Source organism: Mobula hypostoma, chromosome 7 (assembly GCF_963921235.1).
Source record: "Mobula hypostoma chromosome 7, sMobHyp1.1, whole genome shotgun sequence".
In the NCBI taxonomy this organism is placed as follows: domain Eukaryota; kingdom Metazoa; phylum Chordata; class Chondrichthyes; order Myliobatiformes; family Myliobatidae; genus Mobula; species Mobula hypostoma.
Window position 1 is genome coordinate 135832086 of NC_086103.1, and position 20186 is coordinate 135852271.

At 38.5% G+C, this 20186-nt stretch overlaps 1 protein-coding gene across 5 annotated transcripts in view; it reads left to right on the forward strand.

Annotated features, from left to right (window-relative positions):
• dync2h1 (dynein cytoplasmic 2 heavy chain 1) overlaps window positions 1-20186 on the forward strand; it is a 493185-nt gene that overhangs the window by 107407 nt on the left and 365592 nt on the right. For all 5 annotated transcript variants that reach the window (XM_063054085.1, XM_063054084.1, XM_063054086.1 and 2 more), the window contains exons 24-30: window positions 78-283; window positions 2254-2409; window positions 3458-3572; window positions 4223-4393; window positions 10521-10903; window positions 11355-11487; window positions 11862-11979. In XM_063054085.1, the coding sequence (XP_062910155.1) occupies window positions 78-283; window positions 2254-2409; window positions 3458-3572; window positions 4223-4393; window positions 10521-10903; window positions 11355-11487; window positions 11862-11979 (1282 nt within the window). The remainder of the gene's footprint in view (window positions 1-77; window positions 284-2253; window positions 2410-3457; window positions 3573-4222; window positions 4394-10520; window positions 10904-11354; window positions 11488-11861; window positions 11980-20186) is intronic.

A 20186-nucleotide genomic window follows, 5' to 3' on the forward strand; every position in this document is an offset into this window, starting at 1 on the left:
CAGAATCCACTGTATTCAGATAAAAGAATTCAAGTGTATTTCCTGCAGTTTTGAGCTTGTTTTATTTACTCTCTTAGATTGAAATTATGAAAGCAAATGTCGAATCTCAAGTAAAGATGTACGTCCAAAAGCTGGAAAAGTTTGAAGCTCGCTGGAATCAGTTAAAGCCAAGTGATGACATTGTTGACAGTGGAACAAGGGAAATTCTCAATAAATGTGTTGAATGCATAAAGGAGAAAAGAGCTGAATTTGATGAGCTGGAGACAACCAGAAAGAAGTTGATGTATGTTTTTATGAATCAAGAAATGTTGCAAAATTAAGTGCTCACCACATGATGCTAAGATTTCTGATGTTTTAGTGAAAAAAAAGTCTAACCTCAAGCTTGCATAGATAAAGGTGTCATGAACAAGCTATAAAATTAGAGGAACCCAGTTTCAAGAACTTCACTTAATTTTTAAAATTGTCTTATTCTATAGATTTCTATTATATGAGATAGGACATTTGGAAATGTGCACTTCAAGGCATCTATCTAAATGTTGCTACCAATAGTAATATTAAGATATTTTTAGTACAATCCCACTCCAGGCTAACACCATTTTTTCCTACAGACTTCCATTTTGTTTTAGCATATACTGAAAAGGAATCACATTTTGCTGTTTTCTTACACTCTACCCCTTGATTTCTCATTGGTACACAAGTACTTAAGCAGTGGGATTATAATTAGAATCCCATTTATTTATTTATTTATTTATTTATTTAAAAAGTTATCTTATTTAGCGATACAGTGTGGAGTAGGCCCTTCTGGCCCTTTGAACCACACTCCCCATAGCAGTCCCACAACTCTGATTAACCTAATCATAGGACAATTTACAATGACCAATTAACCTACCCAGTACATCTTTGGACTGTAGGAGGAAACCGAAACACCTAGGGAAAACCCATGCATTCTGTGGGGAGGCGCCAGACCTGAACTCTGAGCTGTGAAATAGCATTGCACTAACCACTAGGCTACCATAGCATCCAATAAACTAAAATAAACTGCACTGCCCCCTTGCATTTGGAATATGTACCCATACTTTTCCTCCTAGCTTGGGAGCTCTTTGTTCAGTGCCTGTTTCCTCCTCCGTTTCCAGGGTACATTTGATCATCCTAGTCAGGGATGATACTTGGGTTAACTGTCTGTTATTCAGATTGTAGAAGGCTTGGAATAGTACAGTCAGACATCTCTGTAAGGTTTGAGTTGGTTTTAATGAACAAGTGTATCTTTTTCAGAAGTTCATTTCTTGACCAACCCTGATACTTGGGGGGTAACAGCATATGTGATACACCCAATGAGTGTCTTTACTGGCAACCTAGTCTTTCACAACTTGTCCTGAAAAATGAGATTCATTATCTGATCGTATCTCCTGGAGGTCTCCATATTGGCTAATTAACTCTGCACTCCCTCCAGTGTATGATCCTAATCAGTCTTTGTCCAAGGAATGCCATTAGAAGACCTGAATAGAAGTCAACCATAGTGAACAAATGTAATCAATCTGCCATTCCTGTACTGAGCCAATCCCCTCTCCCTTTACTTACAAACTCTCAGCTTCTGATGCTTTTCCTACACTCTCCTGCTTGATCTGCCTTTTACTCCCCTCACCTGGATCCATCTATTTATTGCCTGTCAGAAGTTGCTGCACCCTTCCCTCTTTAGTTTTATGCTGGTTACCTTTCCTCTGCCTGTCACTCCAGATAAAGAGTCTTGACCTGAAACATTGCCAGTCCATTTCCTTACATAGATGCTGCCCGATCTACTGAGTTACTGCAGCATTTTGTCTGTTGCTCCAGATTCCAGCTTCTGCAGTCTTGTGTGTAGTCTGAATATTATGATGTTTTATGTGGTCAATTTGAGATAAGGGAAATGGTAGCCAAAAATAATAGATTTTATAGTATATGTTAAAGTAACTCATAAACAAAATGATTGGGCATTTTTGATGTAATTAATGAGTGCAGTATAAGTTGCTTAACATTAGTTATAACTTGTCTCTCTCTTTCCTTAATTCACTAACAAAATGATTCAATAACCCTAAATGTGCATAACTGTCCATTTTTTTGTGTTGTAGCAGGCCAGGCAATCCTATCCTTGTTGCTTTAGGTGACCTACTGGTAAATTAGCCAACACTACAGTCAAATCTTCCTGGTCTATATGGCTACTAAAACAGATTGCTAATTATCTTTTTTTATACTGCTAGTTATCTCTAATTCTTTCAGAGAAGACTGTCGCCACTTTAAAGTAGGAGAACCAGAATTCGAGTTGGCAGAGAGGCTTCATAAGGATCTTGAACATTATGAAAATATGTGGTCATTATATGAGGATTTTACGAATGGATTACAAAGTATGGTAAATGAGGACTGGATCTCCTTTAGGTAACTTACTGCAGTTGTCACAAATAATAATATTTGTATGATGTATTTTCTGTACCCAGGAGTTTTCTACAAGTTCTGGATATTTTGTAGATTTGTTTCTTCATGCTTTAATTTTGTTTTCCCTTAAAACCTTTTGCATATTTATAGTGCTATTGTAATAAGTAGGTTAGGCAGTAAGATCATGAAGTTATTCAAGCTGTTGTAGAGGATTGATGTGTGCCCTCTGTCATCTAGTATCAAATAATATATTGGTACATATAAAATCCACTGGGCACGTAACTATCAAAAATAAATTAACCCTGACGATAAATTTCAATTCCTGCTCTTTGTTCTTTTCTGCCAATCAGATAATGCTTTCTTAAAATATCTCTGTTGAAAGAAGCAATACTTATACCAATGCAACTTATACGACTAATACTTATAACAATACTCCCATTTAGGAGTCATTGAATGATAGAGAAGAACAAAACCATATCTGGTATTTGCTGTCAAGACAGCTGAAGCAGCCAAAATGGTTCCTTTGATGACAACTTACCACTCCTTCTGAAAGTTAAATCTCCAAATTTGAACGCTTTTTGTTGAGTGATATTGTCCCCTTAGTTAATGTTCAAATCAGTTTATCTAATTTTAAGAGTTATTCAGTTTAGTGATTTAGATTTCTTAGGATTAGTTGTTTTGAAAATTAGGTACTACATTTCCAAATAGGAGTAAATCTAAAAAGTAAAGAATGGAGCTTGATTTAAGGTCATAAAACCATACTGTCTCTTTCTTCTGTGAAGGTGTACAGTTTAGTAATTTTCAGAGAAGTATCTTATTGCATTGCCAATTTGTGCACAGCAGTAAAGTACAGTTTGCTGCAATGGATAACAGCTAGATGGATTTCAGTGCTGTAAGTAAAGAAAGGGTAAATCTGTTCCTATCTGAGAATCATCTTAATGAGATATTATTTTCCTCCTTAATATACTGTGTGACATTAGTTGTTTTATGAAGTAAGGTATTAAACAAATTTGTCTGATTTCTTTAACACACTGCATATTAATTTTCATAGGAATAAGTCTTACATATTTGAGGAATTTTTATTGATGTGGCATGACAAGCTGAGAAAGAGAAACGAACAAACAACAGTGACTGTCAAATTGCAGAAGGATGTTGATAAGTACAAGGTACATTGCTGTATGACTAATGATTTTACTACGTATCCAGGTAAAAGAGCAGATCTTAGAAATTAACCTTTTACCCCAGAGAAGTTCAAGTGAGACAAATGGGATCACTGTACCTTTTCTACAAGTAGTATTCTCTCCACTATATAATAGAGGTTGGACCATCTCGATTTTTAAAAAAATATGTGTGTATGGAGTACTTGAGCTAGTTTGAGTTGAGGAAAAGTGCCATGTGGCAATCAGATTATTTTAATATTATGTCAGAAGTACATTATTAGAGTTGATTTTTTTTTTCTGTATTTAACTAGACTTGCCTGAATTTGGCTGACTTTAATGGTGTCATGCTGAACCTTTCTTTTTACCCAGAGCTAAGGATCCCTTATAGTAGTAGCAGTAATAATCACTAAGCTTTTCAGATATTAATTATATTGTTTTTCATGAAGTTTCATCAGCTTTTTGTAACTGTAGGCTAAGAACACTGTAAACTGAAAACATTAATCAATTATAGATTTTTTTCTATGTTTCCCATATTTATTTTTGAAAAACAGTAGTACTCCTTCAACGTTGTATAGCACTCTTCGGAAATAAAATTGCTGCTATGATTTGGATCAGAAGAATTTTAAAAAAATCTTAGTTTTTCTTTTCTATCACAGATCGTTGTGCCTGTTCTGAAGTATGTCCGTGGAGAACATCTTTCCCAGGATCATTGGCTGGATATGTTTCACCTGATAGGCATGCCCAGAGGCACCACGTTAGAACAATTGCAATTTGGAGACCTATTGAAAGTGGCAGATGTTTTGGTGGCAAAATCTTTAGAACTAAAGGTAATGACTTAAATGGATTTCACTGTTAATTGTAAAATAATAGAGCATTCATATAATTTCACATCACACATTCATGAGGAGCTCAGTGTAGTTTCGAGCTTAAATAGAACTTGAACCAAACACCATTTTCTACTTTTTCGATTTATACTTCTTCTGAAATATAGTACGTACTTTGCAAATTTATTTTTTTTTTCGTGTCGCACCAGACAGTCAGCCATTCTTGTCTGGCATGTGGTGTCAAGATCGGTCTCCTTTCGGATTAACCGGGTCATGATATGAACGTCCTGACTCGACACTTATTTTTATGAGGCCGAGTGGCTAACTCAACACTCAACCCAGCGCAGATGGAAAGCATGCTCAGGGGGTGGCCCAACTTGGATTCAAACTCGGGAGTCTTTGGTCCAGAGTCCGGCGCTGATGCCATTGCGCCACCAGCTGGCCTTTGCAAAATAATTAACCTTAAAAAGGCTGGATATTGTTCTAAACTGCAATGCATACTTTTAAAAGTATGAAACATTTGATAATATGTTTATATGGGGAGAAATATTATTGTGCTTTCAAACTCTTTACTTTTACATAAATGTATATAATCAAAATATTGCTAGTGAATCCTACTTTTGCTGAATTATGCCATAATCTTCATTTTTCAATTTTTCTCCAAACATACCTTTGCTCATTGCAGCCAAGAAGTTCTATTCAAAAGGTTCAAAGGAACATCCAAACAAGCCTGATGCATTCTGGAAACAAGTCCTGTGGACTGATGAAGTTAAAATAGAACTTTCTGGCCGCAATGAGCAAAGGTATGTTTGGAGAAAAAAGGGTGCAGAGTTTCATGAAAAGAACCCCTCTCCAACTGTTAAGCACGGGGGTGGATCGATCATGCTTTGGCCTTGTGTTGCAGCCAGTGGCACAGGGAACATTTACTGGTAGAGGAAAGAATGAATTCAATTAAATACCAGCAAGTTCTGGAAGCAAACATCACACTGTCTGTAAAAAAGCCGAAGATGGAAAGAGCAACATACATCAAAGTTGCTGGTGAACGCAGCAGGCCAAGCAGCATCTATAGGAAGAGGTGCAGTCGACGTTTCAGGCCGAGACCCTTCGTCAGGACTAACTGAAGGAAGAGTGAGTAAGGGATTTGAAAGCTGGAGGGGGAGGGGGAGATGCAAAATGATAGGAGAAGACAGGAGGGGGAGGGATAGAGCCGAGAGCTGGACAGGTGATAGACAAAAGGGGATACGAGAGGATATATGGCTGTGATAGCGAGTTTGAGTCAAAGTGTGGTCGAAAAGTTGAAGAGCCGAAGAAATTACAGATGGGGAGCAGTGAGAGATGGTTTCACTGAACTCCCGTCGAAGAGAGGATCTAAACTTCTTCGGTGTAGGCATCACCGGAAGAGGCTTCGCAGTAGTGAATTTAAACGCAAACAACAGGAATTCTGCAGATGCTGGAAATTCAAGCAACATACATCAAAGTTGCTGGTGAACGCAGCAGGCCAAGCAGCATCTATAGGAAGAGGTGCAGTCGATGTTTCAGGCTGAGATCCTTCGTCAGGACTAACTGAAGGAAGAGTGAGTAAGGGATTTGAAAGCTGGAGGGGGAGGGGGAGATGCAAAATGATAGGAGAAGACAGGAGGGGGAGGGATAGAGCTGAGAGCTGGACAGGTGATAGGCAAAAGGGGATACGAGAGGATATATGTTGCAGTATAGATGCTGCTTGGCCTGCTGCGTTCACCAGCAACTTTGATGTATGTTGCTTGAATTTCCAGCATCTGCAGAATTCCTGTTGTTTGCGTTTAAATTCACTACTGCGAAGCCTCTTCCGGTGATGCCTACACCGAAGAAGTTTAGATCCTCTCTTCGACGGGAGTTCAGTGAAACCATCTCTCACTGCTCCCCATCTGTAATTTCTTCGGCTCTTCAACTTTTCAACCACACTTTGACTCAAACTCGCTATCACAGCCATATATCCTCTCGTATCCCCTTTTGCCTATCACCTGTCCAGCTCTCAGCTCTATCCCTGCCCCTCCTGTCTTCTCCTATCATTTTGCATCTCCCCCTCCCCCTCCAGCTTTCAAATCCCTTACTCACTCTTCCTTCAGTTAGTCCTGACGAAGGGTCTCGGCCTGAAACGTCGACTGCACCTCTTCCTATAGGTGCTGCTTGGCCTGCTGCGTTCACCAGCAACTTTGATGTATGTTGCTTGAATTTCCAGCATCTGCAGAATTCCTGTTGTTTGAAGATGGAAAGAGGATGGCTTCTACAACTGGATAATGATCCTAAACACACCTCAAAATCCACAATGGACTACCTCAAGAGGCGTAAGCTGAAGGTTTTGCCATGGCCCTCACAGTCCCCTGACCTAAACATCATTGAGAATCTGTGGATAGACCTCAGAAGAGCAGTGCATGCAAGAAGGCCCAAGAATCTCACAGAACTAGAAGCCTTTTGCAAGGAAGAATGGACGAAAATCCCCCAAACAAGAATTGAAAGACTCTTAGCTGGCTACAGAAAGCATTTACAAACTGTGATACTTGCCAAAGCTGGTGTTACTAAGTACTGCCATGCAGGGTTCCCAAACTTTTGCTTCAGGCCCTTTTCCTTTTTTTTATTTTGAAACTGTAAAAGATGGAAATAAAAAAGTAATTTTGCTTAAAATATTAAAGAAATGTGTCATCTCTAACTTTATGCCTTTTGGAAATCAGTTCATCTTTTACTTGCTTAGCTATTCACAGTAACAGAAATTTTGACCGGGGTGCCCAAACTTTTGCATGCCATTGTAAATACTTTGATAATAAAATTTACTTTGAACTTTTAACTTTAATGTATTCTTTATATTGATTACCTTTTGTCTTACTGTCACAATCTCATTTCAGCTTTTCAGTATTTCTAATTAAAAATAATTATTCATTGCGGTGACTGAAAAAGAAAGATGGACTGAAGGATATGTCCATAATGAGTAATATAACAGATGGGTCAAACATCCCAGAGTAAGCACTGAGAAACTGCTTGTTTTTGAGCCTAGACAGAGTAGTGTACAATCAGTGTATAGCGCAACTAAAAGAACAAATGGAAATGGATGCTTGAGTCCCATTTGTAGACTTGGAATAAATTGTAAATGTTTGTGATATTACCCAAGGCAGCTTGTTTGAAAGATTTCAATTTCACCCATAGCCTTCAGAGATGCTACGAAGTGGCAGGTCGAATCAGGAAACATTCAGGAATGTGATCATGAATCCTATGGTGTCAGGATTTTACAGGAAATACTTATTTCGGAACCATTTTCATTTATTTTGGCAACTTACATATCCAGAAAATGCTGGATTGACACCAATGAATTAATTTCTGAATTCCATGTTTCTGTAACTTTCAACTTTTAACTTGTATGATTGAAGTGACTTGTGCCTATTATAGTTTATTTAGGATTCAGAAGATTGGCAGTATCTGAGCATAAGCTGTTGCCCACTATACACATTGGTTTTGGTTTATAAGTGCTTTACAACCAGAGTGCAGCCATTGTTATAATGTAGGATATGCAACAGCAATTTGTGGTCCGTACTCCCACAAGTAGCATTATTATGTTAATTTCCATATTTTCTTTAACAAACTGTGATTGCGGGATAAATATTAACCAGCTCACTTGAACAACTCCTGTGCACTTTTGATAATTACATTGAATATGTTGTATTCGCTGAAGTTCAAATGCGCCTTGGTTTTTTATCACAGCTGAAACATTGTCTATTTGACAGTGTAGCATTCCTTTGATACTACACTGAAACATCAATCCATAACTTTAAGCTTAAGATTTCAGGCTGTGTCTTGAATTCAGGTAAGAACGTGATGTCAGATGTGCTACTCCTGACGTTGACAATTTTATTAGAACAAAGGATCCATTAAATTCAGAAACAAAATTAATTTTGATAAAAATATATTCAAGAGAATTATGCTATTGGTAAGGGGATTAAATTAGGCTTGTAGAACATATTTGTTCCTTGATTGAAGTTTCTCAGTGATATTTTACTCATCTGTTATATTATTCATTATGGACATATCCTTCGGTCCATCTTCCTTTTTCAGTCACCGCGATGAATAATTATTTTTATTCTCTTTCCCCAGTCAATTAATCTGTACCAAATAAGTATTAAAGAAACTGCAGGTGCTGGAAAACTGAATTATAAGGATAAAGTGCAGGAATCATTTTGAAAAACAGAAAATGCTGGAAACAAAGGATATTGGATCTGAATGCAAAAAATCCTGGACTCTTAACATTAATTGTTTCTCTTTCCACAGATGTTGCCTGACCTGCTGGATGCTTATGGCATCTTCTGATATTATTTCACATGTGCTGTCTTGGTTTTCCCATTGCCACTATGGACTGCTCCTCTTCTCCTTTTTCTTTTGTTATTGCTTCCCATTCACTGCCTTAACAGTATCATTGTCAGTGGTGAAATAAAATGCAATCTTTACAAACTTTCAAAAATCATAAGTAATTGCCATATAAATGAAAGCAGCTTCCTTTCACAGCAAGGACTAATTACTTTCATAGCTGGTACATTGTAATAGCAATTTTAAAAGAAGTTGCAATTTCAATACTAGTTTAGTTGAACGTTTGCTACCAAATCACTCTATTCTAAATTGCATTTTGTAATACTCATTATGATAGCGATTCATATTCCGTATAGTTTCCAAGTGTAATTTTAAGATGTTGCATAAGCTCTTAAAGCAAAAAAAGGTGTACAGTTGTGTTCTTCCTCTGATTCTGAGTGCAACTATCAGTATTTTGAATTATGTAAATATATTAGAATAATAGAGCAATACAGCACAGAAAAAGGTGCTTGGGCCCACCTAATCCGTGCTGAATTGTTTTTCTGCATAGTCCCATCAGCCCACACTTGGACCATAGTTCTCCATACTCCTGCCATCCATGTACTTATCTAGCTTCTCTTAAATGTTGCAATCAATCCCACATCCATCACCCCTGCTGGCAGCCTATTTTACACTCGGGCTGTCCTCTGAGTAAAGAAGTTCCTCCTCTGGTTCCCCTTTAATATTTTACCTTTCACCTTTAACCCATGACTTGTAGATCTACCACAAAGGAAAAAGCCTGCTTGTCTATAGCCCTCACAATTTTACATATGTCTATTAAGCCTCCTGTCGTTCTCCTGCAATCCAGGGAATAAACTCCTAACCTTTTCAACCTTTCCCCATGATTCCGATCCAAAAATCCTGGCAACGTCCTTATAAATTTTCTCTGTACTCTTTCAATCTTTCCTGTCGGTAGATGACCAAAACTGCACACAATACTCCAAATTTGGCCTCATCAATGTCTAATACAACTCCAACGTACTGTAACATCCCAACTTCTGTACTCAATATTCTGATTTATGAAGGTCATTGTGCCAAAAGCTCTTTCTTATCTCTCCATCACACCACTTTCAAGGAATTACGTATTCCCAGATCCTTCTGTTGTGCCACACTCCTCAGTGCCCTACTGCTCACTGTGCAAGTCCTACCCTAGTTTGTCCTCCCAAAGTGCAACATCTCACACTTGTCTGCAATTAAATGATGTCGCGGTAACATAGTGGTTAGCACAATGCTATTACAGCTCAGACAGAGTGTTGGAGTTTAGAGTTCAATCCTGCCATCCTCTGTAAGGAGTCTCCCTGTGGAATGTATGTTTTCTCTGGGTCCTCCAGTTTTCTTCCACAGTGATTTTTGGTCATTAGAAATAGTGCTGTGATTAGATTAGGGTTAAATTAGGGTTGTTGGGTGTTGCTGGAAGGCTTAATCTCTGAATAAATATACAAATACCATCTGCCATTTTTAGACCATTTTTTTCAGCTGGTCCAGATCCCGGTGCAAGCTTTGATGTTGTTTAGTGTTTGACATTATATTAGGAATGCAAAGTGCACAAATAAATATTCATGATTCTCCCCATTAATCTCTTAATAAGATGCAGTTGCTTGATTATGAATTCAAAGGAATTACATAGAGTTATCTATTTACTCAGACTGAGAAAAAAGTATATTTTTACTGTATCGAGAATGCAGTGACATTTTGAACTTTTTCGATTACTCCGTTTTGCTTAATGTACTTATTAATAATTGACATTTTGCAATTTTTTCAGGAACTTAACAATCGAGCACAAGGAGAAGTATCCATTAGAGAAGCATTACGGGAGCTGGATGTATGGGGGGCTTCATCAGTCTTTTTGATGACAGATTACCAGGATAGCCAGAAGACAACTATCAAACTGATTAAAGATTGGAAAGACATTGTCAACCAGGTTGGCGATAACCAGTGCTTATTGCAGTCTCTTAAGGACTCTCCCTATTATAAAGGATTTGAGGACAAGGTATCTATTTGGGAAACCAGATTAGCAGATCTTGATGAATATCTACATAACTTAAATCAAATTCAAAGAAAATGGGTCTATCTGGAGCCAATCTTTGGCCGTGGAGCTCTTCCTAGAGAACAGGGACGTTTTAAAAGAGTTGATGATGATTTCAGGTCAGTTTTATATTTCATTGTAAAATACTATGAAAATTGATACATCTCTGACTGAGCAACCTTGCAACAATAAATTTCCTTCAGGATAAATAAAGTTTTATCTTTATCTTCTATCTTAATGAATACATTTTAGTTTATGTGTACTGAATACACATGTTGAGGTTTTTAATGAACAAAACAGAGTGACTTTTTTGGTCTAGGTTAAAGTAATGTTGACTGTTTATTCCCATCATGGATGCCGCCTGAGCTGCTAAAGTTCTTCAGAATTATATGTGTGTTCAAGATTTCCAGAAGAATCTTTTGTATTAATTCTGACTTGTAGTTTAGAATTTCACATCAGAATCATATAAGGAAATATTTACTATTTTAATATGCAAAGTTAATAGAATGAAGATTGAAGAAGCATGAATAGTTATTAAAACATTCATTCTGAATATTTTCATTCCTCAAGATCAATCATGGTAGATATTCAGAGGGACAACAGAGTAACTTCACTCTGCGTGAGAGCTGGCATAAGACATTCTCTCATTGCCATATTAGATCAGATGCAAAGATGTCAGAAGTCACTCAATGAATTTCTGGAGGTAAGAGAATTAAAAATTTAATATTTAAAATTTAAGTGTAGGATAGATATTAGTAATCCAAAATGATGGAATTGGATCAGATGTTCTTAGACTGCTAGTTGTAGTTAATTGTTTGTGAGGTTAATGTCAGCTATTTTGAGGTCTGATATCTTACTGTTGTACTAAAGAAAATTTAGTACATGCTACTGATTATTAATCATGTCTCCCAAAGATCTTTGTTAATATTGCTCCACAGAGTTGCATTAAATCTAAAAATGTTATGTAACACAAATATAAAAATATTATATAACAATGTAATAACATCATATGTGTCTTTCTGGATCCAATGTTACTAATATGCAAGTAGACTGAAATCTTTAAACTCCTCTGTCTAGGAAAAACGTTCCACATTCCCAAGGTTTTATTTCATTGGTGATGATGATTTACTGGAAATTCTGGGACAATCAACCAACCCTTCCATCATTCAAACTCATCTCCGAAAACTTTTTGCTGGTATGACTTCATATCTAATTGTATTGGCACCTGAGTTCTGATTGTGTCATTCCTAAGCAATCTTGATTATCATTCATCTGGCCCTTTGTACTTCTGTTTTAACATCTTTTAATTAGGATACTATAATTTTTTTTAAAAGTTGAATTGCAAACTTAGAGTTTCTTGCAAATTATATGGTTGTTAAGATTGCTTGTGCTTCTTAGTGAATTATAGGATAGTTTAATGTTTACATTGATCTATATGATTATAGAGACTAAATATCTGGGTAAGCATGCATTAGAGTACTGTTTTTGTTAACATCTATTCTTAAAGTATTAAATAAACCATGATTTTTAAAAAATCTCCATGCTACTCTTTCCATGTTTGAATCTCTTGGAATATTTAGCTTTGTACTGATACGCTCATGAAATTAATTAGCAAGTTCCAGATGTAACTCCTCTTATAAATGTCAATAAATTTGAAACTGTGCCATGAATGTGGCTGTTTCCTGTCTGTGCCACAACAATGGATTCCATACAGAATCCGAGAAATTCAAAACACACAGAATCTATCAATGAATGGATCAGAGAAATTGCTGTGGTGCTGATGCTTGCTGTACTGGGGTATATACTGTTGGATGCTGGGTCACATTAATCCTTGTACAGGATTCAAGAATGCATTTATTTGAATGGAATTTTCATGATTGACAATTAGAAATAGATGAATAGGTTACAAATTTTCAATTGTTTAAATTTGTTGCAGTGTTTCTATTTATTGAAAATGTTTGAACTGTTTGATTTCCTTTTCTACAAAGATTTTTAATTGTTTATTTCTTAAATTAAAAAAAAACTTCTTGATATTAAAGACTTTCAATAATAACGAAAACTAGAATAGCATAAGTAGGTGCTAAAGCTGAGGTGAAACTTCAGTCTCAGTCAAATGGTATATAGAACAATACATGTCCTTCAACCCACAATGTTACGCTAACCTTTTAAGCTACTCCAAAATCAATTTAATCTTTCTATCCCACCAGTTTTCTTTCATCTAGGCGCATACGTAAGAATCTCATAAATGTCCCTAATGTATCTGCCTCTATCATCCCCAACCCCCTCCCCCGCAACAGTGTGTCCCAAGCACCCACCACTTTGTGTGTAACTCTCTCCTCCCCCCCCACCAGATATTTTCTCCAATCACTTTAAAAATATGCTACCTGTATTAGCCAATTCCAGTCTGGGAAAAAATTGCTGGCTGACCACTCTTAACTATCTCCTTTATCATCCTATACATCTCTATCAAGTCACCTCTCAGTGTCCTTTGCTCAGCCTCTCCTTGTTAAAACATGTTCTTTAATCTGGACAGGATTCTGGTAAATTTCTTCTGTATCCTCTCTAAAGATTCCATGTCCTTCCTACAATGAGATGACCAGAACTGAATATAATAATATGGTCTAATTAGAGTTTTGTGGAGCTGCAACATTACATCATGGCCCTTGAAGCCAATCCCCCAACTAACAAAGGCCAACACACCATGTGCCTTGTTAACTACCCTATCAATGTGCACAGCAACTTGTTCATAGAGGAGTTTCTGGGGTGGGGCTTGTTCTGGTCTGCTGTTGTGACTTGAGTATATTGTTCAAGGTTCTATTGTTATTTGTTCTCTGACCAGTATCAGCCAACATTCATAAGAGTTGCTGCTGAACGCAGCGGGCCAGGCAGCATCTTTAGAAAGAGGTACAGTCGACATTTTGTGCCGAGACCCTTCGTCAGGACTAACTGAAAGAAGAGCTAGTAAGGGATTTGAAAGTGGGAGGGGGAGGGGGAGATCCAAAATGATAGGAGAAGACAGGAGGGGGAGGGATGGAGCCAAGAGCTGGACTGTTGATAGGCAAAAGGGATATGAGAGGATCATGGGACGAGAGGCCTAGGGAGAAAGAAAAGGGGGAGGGGAGGAAAAAGCCAGAGGATGGGCAAGGGGTATAGGGAGGGAGACAGAGGGAGAAAAAGGAGAGAGAAAAAAAGAATGTGTGTATATAAATAAATAACGGATGGGGTACGAGGGGGAGGTGGGGCATTAGCGGAAGCTTGAGAAGTCAATGTTCATGCCATCAGGTTGGAGACTACCCAGACGGAATATAAGGTGTTGTTCCTCCAACCTGAGTGTGGCTTCATCTTTACAGTAGAGGAGACCGTGGATAGTCATATCAGAATGGGAATGGGACATGGAATTAACATGTGTGGCCACTGGGAGATCCTGCTTTCTCTGGCGGACAGAGCGTAAGTGTTCAGCGAAACGATATCCCAGTCTGCATCGGGTCTCGCCAATATATAGAAGGCCTCCTCCCCTGTAAAGATCTGTCCATGGCCTCCTCTACTGCCCATCCTCTGTTTTCCCCCCCTCCTCCTTTTCTTTCTCCTTCGGCCTCCTGTCCCATGATCCTCTCATATCCCTTTTGCCAATCAACTGTCCAACTCTTGGCTCCATCCCTCCCCCTCCTGTCTTCTCCTATCATTTTGGATCTCCCCCTCCCCCTCCCAAATCTCTTACTAGCTCTTCTTTCAGTTAGTCCTGACGAAGGGTCTCGGCCCGAAACGTTGACTGTACCTCTTCCTAGAGAGGCTGCCTGGCCTGCTGCATTCACCAGCAACTTTTATGTGTGTTGCTTGAAATTCCAGCATCTGCAGATTTCCTCGTATCAGCCAACATTCTTACTTTCGTAAATACGGCCATGAGATAGTGGTACATTTTAATGGTGAGCTTAAATAATAGGGCACATTTGGCATATTATTTAATATCATTTAAGTCCAGCTGCGATTTGAAAGAGTTGCTTCAGTAAATCAATTTCATTTTAATGCGGAAACTACTGAACAAAGAATGTAGAAATCTGAATTATTTAAGAGGAAAAGTAGATTACAAGGCAGAGCAAACCATTGTCATCCAGTGGCAAGATTAGGTTTTATTTTACTACATCCAAGTTTAGTCTCTGAGAACGAAATATTCAAATACAAGAATCAACTCGTCTTAGGTTGAGAACTGGAAGACTGAGCTGATCTTTTATTGTCAGGGTTGTTAAGAAATGGAAAAATGAGGGAAAATTTCAAACTAATCTCTTAAACTAGGTAAGAAACTAGCACAATCTAGATGGTTGAGGAAGTTTTGTTTGAATAAAAATTGAAGCATGTTGAATAGATGTCACAGAATCATAGAGTCATAGAGCACTGCAGTACAGAAACAGTGGAAAAAGCCTGCTTGCGTTATCCTTATCTATACCTTCATAATTCTGTAGATCCCTATGAAATCTCCTCTCATTCTTTTGTTCTCCAGAGAATAAAGTCCTAAACTATTCAACCTTTCTCTATGACTCAGGTCGTCAAGTCCGGCAACACCCTTGTAAATTTTCTTTGTACTCTTTCAATCTTATTGGTATCTTTCCTATAGGTACTGTAGGTGACTAGAACTTTGGTCATACAATGCACATCAACTTCATATACTTCTACATAACATCCCAACTCTGAAATTCAGTACTTTGATTTATGATGGCCAATGTGACTAAAGCTCTCTTTACAACCCTATCTACCTGTGATGCCACTTTCAAAGAACTATGTATCTGTAATTCCCAGATCCTTCTGTTCAACTGCACCCCTCTTTGCCCTACCATTCACATTGTAAATCCAGTCCTGGTTTGGCCTCCTAAAGTGCAACACCTCACATGTGCCTGCATTAAATTTCATCTGCCATTTTTTCTGGTGATCTGGATCATGCTGCAAGCTTTGATAGCCTTCCTTGCCGTCCACTACACCTGCAATTCATTTCCAATAATTTACGCACTACTAACATAGGACTCACTGGTCTATAATTTCCCAGTTTATTCTTAGAGCTTTTCACGAACAATGGAACTACATTAGTCATCCTCCAGTCCTCCAGCAACTCACCCATGGCTAAGGACTTTCTAACTATGTCTTCCAGGGCCCCTGCAATTTCTAAATTGGCCTTCCACAGGGTCTGAAGGGACAGCTTGTCAGGCCCTGGAGAATTATTCACCCTAATTTGCGTTAAGGCAGCAAGCACCTCCTCTTCTGTAATCTATTTTGTCTTAGTTATATAGACTTTGTGATCATCTCCTGAGAAAATAGGGTTGTAATACCCATTTATGATCCCCCTGCAGCTCTTTTGCCTTCACACATAGATGTCCACGCTGATCCCAATTTTCTTACTTGCTTTCCTTTTGCTCTTAACATACCTGTAGAAGCCTTTGGGATTCTCCTTCACTTCATGCCTTATTGATCCTTTATGATTTCCTGCTTTAGTGTTCTCTTGTATTTCTTATACTCTTCAAGTGCCTCATTAGTTCCTTGCTGCCTATACCTGCTATGCACCTCCTCCTCTTCCTTCTTAACATGGACCGTAATATCCCTCGAAAACCAAGGTTCCCTAACTTGCTAGTCTTGCCTTTTATTCTATCAGTAACATTCAAACTCTATACTCTCAAAATTCCACTTTTGAAGGCTTCCCACCTACGAAACCTCCCTTTGCTAGAAAACAACCTGTCCCAATCCATAGCTGCTAGATCCTTTCCGATGCAATCAAAATTGGTCTTCTTCCAATGTAGAATCTCAACCTGAGGACCAGTCCTAACCTTCTTCATAATTATCTTGAAACTAATGGAATTATGGAAATGGAAATATCACAGATCCAAAGTGTCCTTCATACACTCTTTTGTCACCTGCCCAGTCTCATTACTCAGTAGGAGATCCAGTGTCATACTCTTTCTATTTGATACCTCTGTATATTTATTAAATACACAGAGATATCAAATAGAAGAGTATGAAGGAAGCAGCTGTGGAGATTGCAGAGACATTAGCAATGATCTTTCAAAAGTCGATAGACTCTGGCATGGTTCCGGAGGACTGGAAGATTGCAAATGTCACTCCGCTATTTAAGAAGGGGGCAACGAAGCAAAAAGGGAATTATAGACTTGTTAGCTTGACATCGGTGGTTGGGAAGTTGTTGGAGTCCATTGTCAAGGATGAGGTTACGGAGTACCTGGAGGCATATGACATGATAGGCAGAACTCAGCATGGTTTCCTTAAAGGAAAATCCTGCCTGACAAACCTATTACAATTTTTTGAGGAAATTACAAGTAGGCTAGACAAGGGAGATGCAGTGGATGTTGTATATTTGTATTTTCAGAAGGCCTTTGACAAGGTGCCACACATGAGGTTGCTTAACAAGATAAGAGCCCATGGAATTATGGGAAAGTTACATACGTGGATAGGGCATTGGCTGATTGGCAGGAAACAGAGAGTGGGAATAAAGGGATCCCATTCTGGTTGGCTGCTGGTTACCAGTGGTGTTCCACAGGGGTCTGTGTTGGGGCCGCTTCTTTTTACGTTGTACATCAAATATTTGGATTATGGAATAGATGGCTTTGTGGCTAAGTTTGCTGACGATACGAAGATAGGTGGAGGGGCCGGTAGTGCTGAGGAAACAGAGAGTCTGCAGAGAGAGTTGGATAGATTGGAAGAATGGGCAAAGAAGTGGTAAATGAAATACAATGTTGGAAAGTGTATGGTTATGCACTTTGGCAGAAGAAATAAACAGGCAGACTATTATTTAAATAGGGAGAGAATTCAAAGTTCTGAGATGCAGCAGGACTTGGGAGTCCTCGTGCTGGATACCCTTAAGATTAATCTCCAGGTTGAGTCGGTGGTGAAGAAGATGAATGTAATGTTGGCATTCATTTCTCGAGGAATAGAGTCTCGGAGCAGGGATGTGATGTTGAGGCTCTATAAGGCGCTGGTAAGACCTCACTTGGAGTACTGTGGGCAGTTTTGGGCTCCTTATTTAAGAAAGGATGTGCTGACATTGGGAAGGGTACAGAGAAGATTCACTGGAATGATTCTGGGAATGAGAGGGTTAACATATGAGGAATGTTTGTCTGCTCTTGGACTGTATTCCTTGGAGTTTAGAAGAATGAGGGGGCACCTCATAGAAACATTTTGAATGTTGAAAGGCATGGACAGAGTGGATGTGGCAAAGTTGTTTCCCATAATGGGGGAGTCTAGTACAAGAGGGCATGACTTAAGAATTGAAGGGCGCCCATTCAGAACAGAGATGCGAAGAATTTTTTTTAGCCAGAGGGTGGTGAATCTATGGAATTCGTTGCCACTGGCGGCAGTGGAGGCCAAGTCATTGGGTGTATTTAAGGCAGAGTTTGATAGGTATCTGAATAGCCAGGGCGTCAAGGGTTATGGTGAGAAGGCAGTGGAGTGGGACTAAATGGGAGAATGGATCAGCTCATGATAAAATGGCGGAGCAGTCTCGATGGGCCGAATGGCCGACTTCTGCTCCTTTCTCTTATGGTAATATTAAGGAAACTTTCCTGAACACATTTGGCAAACTTGAGCCCATTCCGTTCATTTACAATATTGAAATCCCAGTCAATAATGGATAAATTAAAATCTCCTAATATCGCAACCTTATTTTCCTTCTAACTGTCTGACGTCTCTCTACAAGTTTGTACCTGTAAATCTTGCTGAATATTGGGTGGTTTATAATATAATTCCATTAAAATGTCTGTTATTTTTCACTTCCACCCATATAGCTTCAGTAGACGAGCCCTCCAGTCTGTTCTGTCTGAGCACTGCCATGACATTTTCCCTATCACCTTTCCCTTTTTAACATCTCCCTCTCTATCATGTCTAAAGCAATGGAACCCGAGAACATTGAGCTGCCAGTCCATATGCCATAAGACAAAGGAGTAGAATTAGGCCATTTGGCCCATCGAGTCTGCTCTGCCATTCTATAATGACTGATTTATTATTCCTCTCAACCCCATTCTCCTGCCTTCTCCCCATAACCTTTGAGACCTTGATTAATCAAGAATCTATCAATGTCTGCCTTAAGTATATCCAACGATTTGTTCTGCACAATTGTCTGTGGTATTGAATTCCCACAGTTCACAGATGGCTGCTTTAAAAAGCCAGCTCATAGGTAATCTGCAAATTCCCTCTCTCGGGATCCAGCACCAACCTGATTTTCCCAATCTACTTTCATATTGAATTCCCCCATGATTAAAGCAACATTGCCATTTCTATCTCTCATTGTAATTTGTAGCCCACATCCTTGGTCTCCTACAGCTAAGTCTCTCTAATGGCTACAATATCATAATTCCATGTGCTTATCTGCCTTACTGATAGTACTCCTTCCATTGAAATAGATACAATTCAGAACATCATTCCAACCATGCTCAATCTTTTAGTTCTATGACTTCCGGGAGCCAGGTGCTAAGTTAAAGGAGAAGACCTCAGGGTTGTGATCTCAGGATTACTACCTCTGTTATGTGCTAGTATTGCCAGAAAGAGAAAGATAATACAATTTAACACTTGGCTAAGGAGATGGTGCAGTACGGAAGGCCTCAGATTTTTGGATCATTGGATGCTTCTTCCAGGGAAGGTGGGACTTATATAGATGAAATGGTTTGCACTTTAACTGGAGGGGATCAGTGCAGGTAGTACATCAAATGTTGAACCACTGTCTTGAGGGGTTCATAGGTATTTTAAATTGGTAAGATTATTACAATCTTACATTATTTTATGCTACTTTAATCCTGTAAAGTGAAAATTATTAAACTAAGCTTTTATTTTAATCAACTCAAAGACATTTTTGAATAAATTCTGACACAAGAGAGTGAAGGTGTGTGAGTCTGGAGCAATAAACAATCTACTGGAATTCTGCAAACCAGCAGTTTGCTCATTGTTTTGAATTTTAAATTTCTTTGGTTGATGTGTCACATTTTGCACTTCATATGAATGGAACTAATACAATGGAACGGTTAATCACCGAATGATTTTGAAGTGAGATTAAATAATGACATCATGGTGTATTATTCCGGTACATAATATAACATGACAAGTAGGATTTGGAGGACTGTGTATGTGTGTGGGTGGATAGTAGGAAAGGTGGATCAGGGCTTGTTTCATTGCTCTTGCTATGTTGCTTGGTACGTTCTAATTTGTTGTTTTCTGTGTTCTGCCAAGTATTATAGGCATGCTATGTTGGAGCCGGAATGTGTGGCGACACTTGCGGGCTGTCTCCTGCACATCCTTCTGTGTGTTGGTTGTTAACGCAAATAACACATTTCATTGTATGTTTTGATGTACATGTGATAAATCAATCTAAATTTAATATAAATCTAATCTCAGTAGGAGAATATAGTTTAACCATTAGAA